Source organism: Chaetura pelagica, unplaced genomic scaffold (genome assembly GCF_000747805.2).
Source record: "Chaetura pelagica isolate M959 unplaced genomic scaffold, ChaPel_1.0 scaffold405, whole genome shotgun sequence".
Taxonomy (NCBI): Eukaryota; Metazoa; Chordata; class Aves; order Apodiformes; family Apodidae; genus Chaetura; species Chaetura pelagica.
In genome coordinates this window covers 1,939,378-1,951,233 of record NW_009953489.1, presented here as the reverse complement: position 1 = coordinate 1,951,233, position 11,856 = coordinate 1,939,378, and the positions used below count along the sequence as shown (strand labels likewise).

The window sequence follows — 11,856 nt, the reverse complement described above, 5'->3', positions numbered from 1 at the left end:
GCCCCGGGGGCCCCGCAGCTGCTGGTGCGGCATCTTGGCACCCGCAAAGGTAACGGCACCGCCTCTGTCCGGGGCTCCGCAGCCCTCGTTGTGTTCCTTGTCCCTTCTGCCTCGTGTACGGGTCCGGATCTGCTTTCGGCAGCAGGCGGCTCTGGAGGAGCTTTTCCCACGGGTGTTGCAGTGCCCAGGACACTGTGGCCCTTCCCCGGGACAAGTCCTGGGGCAGGAGGTGGGGTCATCACAGTCCAGGAAGGAATTCTTCTCCATGAGGGTAGGAAGGTGCTGGGACAGGCTGCCCAGGGGGGCTGTTGATGCCCCATCCCTGGAGGTGTTCAGTGCCAGGTTGGATGAGGCTTGTGCAGGGGCTGGTGGGAGGTGTCCCTGCTCATAGCAGGGGGGTTGGAACCTGATGAGCTTTAAGGTCCTTTCCAACTTAACCATTCTATGATATATTCTGGCTTATATGCTCAACCACTGAGCTTTCAAAACATGTAGAAATACAGTTGCTTCAGTTCTGGCCTCAGTGCTGAATCTAACAGGGGATTTAGTGTCTTCTTTCTAATGCAACAAGTGTTGGTGGAAACAGAAATTAATGTCCAGTGTAATTGCAGCTAAAGGCAAAGGGCAGAGTCCAGCCAAGGTGAATATCAGTGCTGCCCTCGTTGAGGATATTATCAATTTGGAGGAAACCAATGAAGACATGCAGGCAGTGATAGAAGCTCTCAAAGAAGATTTCAGCAGAAACCTCAGTGTTAGGACCTCACCAGGTTGGTAACTTCCATGAATGAAGCTCAGCTGCCTGTCAGTAAGGATACCTGTCCCAGTGGCAGAGAACTCTGATTTTATCCACATTGATTTTATTTTTTATTAAATTATTCACTGGGCACCCAATTACTCCAACCTCAGCATCTCCAGCCAAAGACTTTCTTCACCCTGAGCTTGACCAGGAAGAATCCATTTTTGTTAATAGTTTCCTGGAAATAACTTTTGTAAGTGGGAGATGTCAAAAGCATCTAACTGAACTGTTTGCAGATGTGATGAAGAAGCAGGTTGTCAGCTAATGGGGCACCAGGGCAGGAAAAATCCAATTGCCATTAAATTAGCCTTTTGGAAATTGCCATCAGGCTGGTGTCTGGCATATGCAAACTTTTTTTGCTGTGTGTCTTTGTGGTTAGTGACCTTGACAAGCCTTGTTCACATAGTGAATTTTGTGTTTTAGGAAAAAATGTGAATATATTTGACTAAGCTACAGTTACTATAACACCCTGAACATACATATTTGTAAGTAGTATCGAGTTTCAGGGATAAAATTTAACATTAAACAATGACCAAATCCGAATCATTCACCACCCCAGCTCTGGCAGGGGCACTTCAGGCTTTAATGGAGTTGGAAAGTGTAGCTCAGTCTCTTAACTATTTATTTTAACCATAGGTCTTTTTTTTTTTTTGAATTGCACTGATAAAGTACCTCTTGTCCCATGTGCCTTTTGGCCTGTTAACGTTTTGCAGCAGAAACTAGAGAGCAGATTAAGGGTAGGCAAGGGAGAAACTGAATACTTTAAATGAGGCAGAGTGCAGCATCTCCTCTTGGGACTTGGAGGGAAAAAAAAAGAGGGGTTTAAGAGAACACCACTAAGTTAAAGACAATACTTGTCCTGATTTTTATAACAACATTTTGATTTTCTTGAAGTCCTAAAAATTAAAAGAATAACTGTTTCCTTTTCATTCTTAACAACCTTGCTTAGTTTTCCTATTCTAGTAACAAAAACAAACGAGTTTTGTTTTCATGTTTTTGTGCCTGGGATCAGCATTGGAATATTTAGCCCCAGATACCACGGGGGATGCACGAACACAAACAGCACCTGAGGGCTGAATAAACACCAGTTTTTCTTCTTTTGTAACCACTGTACTTTGCACACCAGAAGGGAAGTGGGACACTGTGTGCACGTTTTTCTTCAGCGTCGCTGGGAACTGCTGTATCACACTGAAAGTGCCCTGTGTTTGCTTCTTTTGAGGGGCCCTTGATCACATCGTGGTGGTGACAAAGGACGGGAAGTTTCCGCTGAACCAGCTGGGACAGATCTCACAGAAGTCACCACAGCTCTTGCTAGTGAACATGACCAGTTTTCCAGAGGTAAGGACACCTTACCAAAGGCATTGCAAGGGGAGATGATCCCCACAGGAGCCAACAGGTTGATGAGCAAAGGAGCAGTCAGACAAAATGAGTCAGGCCTGGCAGGGTGCAGAGCCCTGGCTGGGCTGTGTCCCCTCTCAGCTGACGCAGCAGGAGCAGAGTTTGCTGCTGACTGCACGGGGTGAGCAACAGGTCTAGGACAACTCTCCACCACCAGCCATATGGTAGGATATCTCTGTGCCAGGACATCTCTGCAGTGGTTGGATTGAGCTGGGATGTGCTCGGGGGTGTCCCAGGGCACAGCTGAGCTTAGTGAGCTCCCTCCTTAGCAGCACATGCAGATCAGAACCCAGATGAGGTGCTTTTACCTGCCCTCCAGAAGAGCCAGCTTCTCTTCTTTTTGTGCAGGAACCGTAGTTAGATTTGCCCCTGACCAAGTCAGCAAATGTGAATCCCACCTCAGGTCCAAGCTCAGGGCTCAGCAGTCAGAGCCTGGCAGATGGGAACAGGGACAAGCTCAAGGTTCACTATTCATCCTGCTCCAGGGCTGGAGCTTTGCCAAAGCTTATCTCTATTTATTTTGCAAAGGCTTTCCCCAATTAATTAAGTCAGCAAAGTTTCAGAGGAGGTCAGTGTAAGGCACTTGATACCTAAAGTGTTTCTTAAAGTGTGTCCAGGGTGTATAAGGGCTTTGGAGAGTGAAAGCCCCTTCTCCACAGGTCCTGGGGAGTGCCAGAGCATGGAGGGCTGAGGAAGCTGCTCCATGACTTACCCCATGTCCAGGTGGGAGCTCAGGCTGAGAAACAGGCACGTGAGAAATGTCACTGTCTGTACCATTGCCCACAGCTGCATTCTAAGCCAAGGGACCATTTTTCTTTTCACTTAGAGCTAAAAGCATTCAGTGATTTTATATCATAGCTGTTCCACAGATAGATGGAACTCCTCAGGACCATTGCAGACACCTTTACTTGATGTCACCATTTACAGCAGTTGGTGCTTCATGACAATGAAAAGCAAATAAAGATGCCTGAAGAGTCTGGGAAAGAGAACAATTACAGAAAAGGACTTGCAGGGCTGAAATCTGTTTGCCCAAGAGTTACAAAACCAAACACTTTTTTTTTTAAGCACAGCTCTTTGTTTCCTGGGCTGCAAGAGGACAGGCAATATCAGGCAAAATATTGCAGCATTTTCCCTTTCCTGTATCTCCTCCACTATTTATGTTAAACACCACAGCTTTGAGCATTTCCTTCCTTCAGAGCAAGCACTGTCCATAACATAACACATTTACATTCCTAAGGTGCTGAGATCATCTTGGTTACATTGTCCCTGCCCTGTTGTGTGTTAGAGGACAGCAGTTGTGTCTGACACTGGCAGAGCCTTCATTTGCTTTGTGATGTCAGGTGCCAGAAACCTAAACAAATACACAGTTTGCCTCAGTTGACAAAAGCTAAACTTCACAGATGCTGCTGCACCAGCCTGGAGCTAAAGTTAAGGATGGGGAAGAGCAGCAGAAATAGCAACGTGCCACGTAGGAAATGCCAGGGAACAGGGACTCACTTGGCCTTGCTCTTGTCACTGTGAGGAGCGAAGCAGCTGAGCAGAGCACATTAGCAAAGCTGGGGTGTCTGGGGGAAGGCTGACCCTCTGTGCAGGCACATGGGTGCCCTGGGAGGGGAGGAAGCCCTTTCTCTCTGCAGTTATCAGGCAAACCTGCACACCCACCTCTTGAGCAGAGCAGTGTCAGTCAGTGGTGGTGGAGCTGTGAGAAGTTAATCCTGAGTAATAAGCTGTAAAATAAACACAGAGCTGGGCACAGGCACTATTGCTCAGCCAACTGCTACTGCCCTGCTGTAATGTGGTTAGGTTGTAGTGCTGAAGTGGTTAAGTTCGTTAACGTTTCTAAATTGGCACTGGGTGATTTCTAGTGGGAAACATTCAACTGGAATTTTTAGATGCTCAGAATCTTTCATCTCCTTCACCACAGCCGGGCTGTGCCTTGGGAGGTTGTTGCGGTTTCACTCTGCGTTGCCTCAAACCATTCAAATAGCTTTCAAAGAAGCAAAACAGTTTTCTTTTGTTGTTGCTTCCCTCCTCTCTCCCCCCTGGTGCCCCCATACCCCAATACCAAGTGCAGCCCTAGTTTCCCATTCGGTTTGATCAAAGCTCTCTGCACCAATGTAACTTCCTGATCTTACTGGTAACAGAAGTAAATGTTTCCATGTTCTGTGGAGATGGATTGCCAGCTATTGACAGAGTTCTGGCATATGGGAATGATTATTTCCTAATTCCCTTACCTTTGATCTGTTTCACAGAGCACAGCTGCAGCTACGAAGGCTATAAGGGAGAGTGGCATGAACCTGAACCCAGAAGTGGATGGGACAATAATTCGGGTGCCAATTCCTAAGTGAGTATTGGTGGCTGCCTGAGCAAGGGTAGGCACCAGGTTGCAGTGAGTGCACCAGGGCTGTAATGTTGTGATGCAGCTGCTTTCCAAACAGCTGTATTTCAGGCTTGGAAAAACTTTAAAAAAAAATAATAATCTTGAGTCTCTAGAAGCATCTGGTGGAACCTCTTCCAAGTGTCTGAGCTCTCAGTCACCACATTTTGGCATCTGAAGGTTGGTCTTATTGTTCTTACCTTACTCCTGCAGAGGAAACTGGGTCCTCGCTGGCTGCAAGAGGTGGCCAGAGGCTTTTGGAGCTGTATTGGCTGAATTCAGGGGCTGATTGTTTGCTGCCCTGCTGTAAATTCCTTCAGTTACACCAGTTTGGGGCAGCATTAGTAGGGGTGACCAGCACCTTGCTGAGGAGAGTGATGAAAGAGAGAGGGAAGAAATAATATATTTGGCTAAAAAACCCACTTCCTCTTCTCCTGTAATACACATGGTGTAACTGATGGAAATTTTTGTACAGGGCTGTTGGAAAGCTGGCTGCCCCTGGCCAAGGGCTGAGCATTGCTTTGGCCATCCCAGGTGTCCCCCATCTGGGGACAGGTCCCTGGGACCAGGCTGGACCTGATGGGGAGCGAGACCTCCCAGCAGCTCCACAGGGGCTGAGCTGGTGCAGCCACAGCCTGTGCCCAGGACAGGAGTGCTGCTCTGCCTGAGGTTGGCTGGTGCAAGGAAAACTCAGGAGTTCTGTGGGTGCTCAGACCCCACAGTGATGGAGCTGATACCCTGGGCAAATGCAGATCTACATGATCTCTGGGGTACCTGGTGCTGGGGAGCTGCAAACAATCCCCACAAAGGGTAGAGGCGGCTCCGGATGCTGCCCCCTCACACCAGCACCTCCCACGTGCACTGCCCTTCACAGGCAGGTGACTTCTCTGCAAAGATGAAGCAAGTATTTTTCATACTTTAGATCTGCTGTAAAAATTGTATGGAATTTTATCCAGCATTTTGATCAGAGTAGTCTAATTGCAGCTTTCCGTTGCTGTCGGGGAGAGGGAACGACATTATCATTCTATTTGCTGATTCTCTTTTCCCCGTGTTCCCTTCCCCCATTCCTCAGGAGAGGAGGAGGAGGGCACCATTATCTTCATAATTGCTGAGGCTCCCGGGTTGCTGCACAGTGGTTTGATTGTTAATGGGCACTTGGGTCATCCTTGAATACCAATTGCAGGGGAGGAAACTCAAAAACTGCAAATCCCGATCTTGTAAAAAATACTGTTTTTTAAACAAACGTGCACAGTCTGTCTCTACCTTTTGTGGTGCTGCAGAGGAAAACATGGGTCTGCTCTTTCCAGACAAGATCTACTTGGTGTGTCCTCGTGTTCCTCTGGTCTGTAAGGGTTGCTGGTCCCAGCCCAGCTCCCCCTGGCTGGTTGGCAGCCCAGGGAACCCCCAGTTCAGGAGGTTTTGGGCTGGAGGGACGTGCCCTGCAGCTCAGCCCATAAGTGCTCACCTGCTCTTTGCTTACACAACTGAGTCTGTCAGAGTTTCATCCACTCATCAAAGAGACAAGCAGGAAGTTTCAACCTTTTAAAGCCTTCTCATGCAAAGGAGGGAGGAAATAATCCAATTTTGCTAGAGGCCTCTCTTCAGTATTTTACCCCTGCAGTACTTTTTCTAATTTTCTGGAGCTTTTCGTTTTTCAAACTCCAAGGATGTGTACAGAGGAACAGAGACAGATGCAGGGGAATTGCCAAAGTGATGGCAGGTGTGCAAACTGAGCACACAGATCTGACATGAAGATGCAGTTTTTGCAGAAATTGATTCTTTCATGAGGGGAGGCACAGCACAAGTAAAACCAAACCTGAATTGTCCTTACCTGCCTTTAAAATCTCTTAATCTGACCTACCAGCTGGACACATACGTATCATGGTGTGCTTGAGGCAGATCCAGCTATGTTGCAGTGTTTGAGTATTTTAAAATGGAGTTTACTTGTCAGTATTTATTCTATTAGTTTAGGTTTTGCATTGCAGCTTTAACAGAAAAAAATACACTCGTTTCTTTCGTGTTTACTTCTGCTTCCTGCTAGGATCCCTTCTGCTCCCTCAGGCATTCTCCTGTTTGTGTTGCCAGCACTGCACAGGCAATATTTATTTGTATAAAAAGTATTCTCTGAGGGTTTAAAAAAAAAAAAAAAAAAAAAGGGAAGAAAACCAGCCATGGGAACATTTGCATTGGTTGATCTCTTGGCCGAGTCTGACCTGACCTTGTGTCTTTTGTGGTATTGCCTCAGTTTTAGATTCATCTTTTTTGGACCCATTGTGTTACACTGGATATTGTTTGTAAATTAGTAATATTTTTACACATGCTTTACTGAAAGCCAGATGACTCATTTGAAAGTTTAATGACTCATTGTGAGCTTTTTTTTCCCCTTGCCCTTTAAGAAATATGCAAAGATATCTACTATGGGGAGAAAGGACTCAAAAAAAAAACATCCCTTGGAAACAACCCAAAGCTGTTTCTGAGCCGCGCTGCTCCAGCCTGCTCATCACCAGGAGCCTCTTAAATGTTTTTTTGTTGAGTAATATATGTTGCACCCTGTGTTTATCTGCAATTATGCATGCAGAGTATCTAGTTAAGCCTACTTTCCTCTAGCTGATCCCTCTCATTCACAGGAAATTCCTAGCATTTGAGATACAGAAATTATTCTTACCCGCATAAAGGCGCTGGAGACGAGACGTGGCCACGTCCTGCTCGCTGAGGCTGCTCCTGCCTGGTGCTGCAGCACCCAAGGTTGCAGTGTCACACCATGGCTGGCTGGTGGAAGGAGAAAAAGAGGAGACATTACCCAGGGGTTTTTCTGAACACCCACCAGACTCTGTCCTCATCCCAACACAGCAAGACCAGCCCAGGGGAACAGCAGGATTTGAGCTGGTGGCTCCATGAGCTGCAGGGGAAGGCAGCATTCCCCAGGGAAGAGGGAAAGGAATGACAGGCAGGGACCTTGGCCTTATTCCCCACTGCTGGCACCCCTTCCCCAGGTTCACTTCATGCTTTTTTTAGCTTTCAAGAGAGAGATAGGGGCAACAGTTACTAGACAGAAAAGAAAACATATCTAAGAACAGCTTAGAAGTCCCAGATCTGGGGGCAGGATTAAACAACTGTCCTTAGAAACCGTGGGCCTGGCTTGTGTTGATGGATTCCTTAACCAGAAACAGCATCTGCTCGAAAAAGTGTCCGTTTCTGGCACTGTTGGTAGCATTGCTGAGAATTTACACACAGTCTGGCTGGAACATAAAACCCGCTGAGAAACTCCGCGGCGCTGCGCAGTGATAAAAAGAAATTGGTGTTAATAAAGACAGACAAGGAGGCATGAAAGCTGTGACCCCGTGCCAAGAAGCATAGGAAATCTGGCAGTGCTGCACAAACAAAAACATTTCCTTAAAGGCTCAGCAGCCCCAGGCAGGCCAGTGATACCCTCGGCACAGTTTGGAAAAGCCGCCGAGCGGGGCGGGAAGGGCTGGGGGGACTGGCTGTCCCACAGCTGAGCAGCCCTGCTCCCTGCCTCGCCACCCAGCAGGAGCTCCCTGCTCCAGGGTGAGCAGCCGGGACTGACTTCCCGTCCCCTTGAAAAAAAAAAGCTGCCTGAGAATCTGACCTCCCCTGGAGCTCTGTTTGTGAGGCAGCTCTGCTGGCTCCTCAGGACTCTGGCTGGGAGATTGAACACGAGAAGCCCTGAAGGCTCCGGGGGTGGATGCAGAGGAGGCCACGAGAAACCCTCTGGCTTCTCCTCTGGCGTTGGGTCCCGGCTCCAGCCGGTGCCTCTGCCGAGGGGGGGTCTCAGCTGAGGGTCCCATCCTGCCCCCACAGCTTTTCCGTCACAGGGCAGGGCTGGTGCTGCCCTGGGAGCCCTCGCCCCACGTTTCCTGAGCTCTCTGCAGGAAGAGTCTTGGCCTCAGTGTTTTGGTGACCTGGGCTGTTGCAGCCAATTTCTAAATACTCCTGTGAAATGTTTACTTTGCAATATCTCTTGCTGGCCAGTCTCAGGGAGTGCACTGGGGCTTGTCATTCTCAAGGAGGTCTGGAAACTTCAATAGCCATGAAAATAATTAAAATGTTATTGTTAAGCACTAGGAGTTGGTGTTGACAGTGATCAGCTGTAGGTGCTGGAGCAGTACCAGAGCTGAGGTGACATGTCAGCTGCTCCTGCACCTCATTCAGATGGTCAGACTCCCTCATCACCTGCAACTTTCAGTCTGGGATGGGAAAATGAGGATTTTCTTGTGGTACCACAGCAGTGACACCATGTCAGGGGGAAGGTGGGGCTGGAGTTCTTCTGGGGCAAGTTACCTGGGGCCATGCACTCCCGAGCCATCTCCAGCATCACCATCATGTCAGACAGGGTGTTGTTACAGGTCATCTTGGGGGAGAAGCCTGGTCATGATGAGCTGGAATAAGGTTGAGTGAAACAGAAGCCTGGGAGCTTCCAGATATATAACTCAGCTCTTCAGTTGCAGGGAGATGATACTGAGTTTCAGGAAGGGCTGGAGGTTTCCTCCTGGCTTTTCAGGGTTACACTTCTCAGCTCCATCTTTCAGGTCTGGAGATGAATTTTCCTTTTATCCCCAAAAAATGTTTTGGCAGCAGAAAAAATGAAGTCCGAAAATTTCAGCCTGACTTTCAGGCACTGCAGTGTCACTATAAAACAAGTAAGATTCAGTCCAAGTCCCTCAGCTTAGGGCTGTGCTGGGAACCTTCCATTCTAGGTTCAGGACTTGCTTCCTGGCTATGTGCTGCCCTGGCCACGCTGCACAGAGGTGGCTGATTTGCTCAGGTGAACCAGAGCAGGGTAAAAGCTCTTCCTGAGCTGTCAGGGCAACACAGGACCTCCAGAAGCCCAGTCAGCACAGGTGGCTTTTGGGTGTCCCTGCACAGCCCAGCTGGGTGCTGCGTGGCAGCTCAGTGGCCTCTCACCCAGAGGCCCTCACACAAAACATTTGGTTGTGCCACATATGACACTGCTTTTCCTTCTGGTGGCTTTTCTTTCCCCTCACTGCCAGGGTCACGAGAGAGCACAGGGAGAGCCTGGCCAAGCTTGCCAAGCAGTCCACCAACAAGTCCAAAGAGGCCCTGAGAAAGGTGCGAAGCAAGAGTATGAACCAGGTAAAGAAGTCCAAGAGCAAAGTGTCTGAAGACACCATCTGGCTGCTAGAAAAGCAGGTAAGGTTTTGGTTTTGCTTCTGCCACATGGTGATGTTTCACAGCTCAGTGTTGCTTTTGTCCCAGCCCTTGCTGACAGATCTCCAGCACTGAGAACACAGCTGGGGAATGGGTGGCCCTGGCATGAATTTTTGGAGTCAGCAATGGCTGCTGTATTTGCTTTTTCTTTGTGAGATGTGGGGCTTCAATCTTAAAGCCAAATGTGTGGTATGAACCATCACAAGCTGACACAGGAAAAAAAATAATTAATCTTCCTTGAAAGCTTTTGTACTAGGAGGGATTGTTGCACAAACCATCTGAACTTGGGGAGCAAAGCAACCCATGTCCATGGCTTTACCACCATTTACACAGCGCCTGGTCATTGCAAAACAGCTGGTGTTAATGAGGCAGCTCCAGTTTGTTATTAATGAAAAGGCTAAGCAAGATTATCACTGCTCCGAGGTTCTGGCTTCGATTCAGGAAAATACTTAAGCACATACCTAATTCCCTGAGAGCAGATGTCACTAAAGTCAATTACTTGGGCATAAACTCAGGCACAAGCCTAAGTGTTTTGCTGAACTGATGCCTCTGAAGGCAGCCCATTACTTTATAGCTGTTTGTTTATTAACAGCTAAAGTTAGATACATTGCAAATGCTCTGGGACAGTTCTCCGTGTGCTCACAAAAATAAACATTGATATACAGAGTGTTTGTGTGAGCTGGAAAAATGGCCATTCTATTGTAACTGAATCCTGTTGGGAAGCAGTTCTCCCAGAGCAGACAGATGGTTTTCTGCATTTGTAGAGGTAGTGTCTCAAGTCTAATTTTTGCTTGTACCCAAATTTTTCAGCATGGGGAAGGTCATCACCATGCAGCTTGGAGCTGGGGAGTGAGTGCATCTTAATCAGTCCTGTGGAGCTGGTGCATAACCCCTCATGTGCTCCAGCCTCTATTTGCATTCACTCAAATAAGCACAGCCTGGTTTTGGTCCCACTTACAGGCTTGCTGTGTCCGCACCTTGTTACCAGGAGACCTGAGCTCTGTGCAGGGCTTTAACAATCACCTTTTTTGGTTGGTTGGTTGTTTTTTTACAAGAACTAGAGCTTTGTTACTCGATGTGTGAACACTTGTACTTGCTTGTACTGAGGCTCTGCTCCTGCCATTAGCTTATCTGTTGTGGAAAGGTGGCAGGAGGTAAGGAGATGAGCCCTCCCTTCTCTGGTGCTGACACCAGCAAGTCTCTAACTGCCTTCCCCTGAAGTTGCTCTGTTAAAACAGGAGCTGACCAAGTCACCTGTGAAGCTCAGCCAAGAATTCCTATTTGCATCTCTTCTCAAAGACTTTGCCCAGTCCCTGTTCCCACTCTCCAGACACAACACCAGCACAAAGTTACCAAGGGCTGGTGGAAGCCCACAAGAAGAGCCACTTATTGCCCCAGTCCTATTTTGGGTTTCAATAGGACTTCAGGCTTTGTTTCAAGAGATGACCCAGTCATTCCTTTCCCTTTAACCTTCAGCCTCACCTAACACACAACTCTGAATTGTGCTGTGTTGCCACAGATCCAGCAAATGGCAGACAATGCTGCAGCAGAGATGGACAAGCTGCTGGCAGCCAAGACTAAGGAGCTGCTAGGATAAGAGCCATCCCTACAGACACTCCTCCCTCAAGCAAGAACTGGCTGCCACCACCCCAGGGGTCATCCCTGCCCAGAGTCACCAGCCTCAGCAATGGGCAGGGGTCTCTGCTGGACCTCCAGAGCAGCTCGGTGCTTTGGCTGCTCCAGTTCCTCATCTGGGATTGTACTGGAGGGAGGGGGGAACTCTCCTCACTGTTCCTCATCCAGGTGGCAACAGACTTGGGTGAATTAAGATTAAAAATAAAATAGCAGGAAGAAGGACTGGAGGCTGCTGGAAGTGCTCCCACACAGAAGCTGAGGCACAGGAGAATGGCTGCCCTGCTGGCCCCAGTCTGTGAACATCTCTGCACCTTGCAGCCCAGCAGAAGCAAGGACCACGTGCAAGAGGAACTTGTACCGTCCTGCTGCCAGCCTTGGCATTTATTTTTGCTTAAAATTAAGTCATAATGTGACATGGAGGAGCAGCCTTGGGACAACTTGTTCCTGGTTGATATGTCCC

General features: G+C 48.3%; 1 protein-coding gene across 1 annotated transcript; it reads left to right on the top strand.

Annotated features, from left to right (window-relative positions):
- Nucleotides 1-592: 592 nt before the first annotated feature.
- Nucleotides 593-11,430, top strand: MRRF (mitochondrial ribosome recycling factor). The gene is made up of 5 exons (XM_009998934.1): nt 593-767; nt 2,016-2,134; nt 4,447-4,538; nt 9,584-9,743; nt 11,281-11,430. The coding sequence occupies exons 1-5, from the start codon at nt 593-595 to the stop codon at nt 11,356-11,358; spliced, it is 624 nt and encodes a 207-aa protein (XP_009997236.1). The 3' UTR covers nt 11,359-11,430.
- Nucleotides 11,431-11,856: the final 426 nt, after the last annotated feature.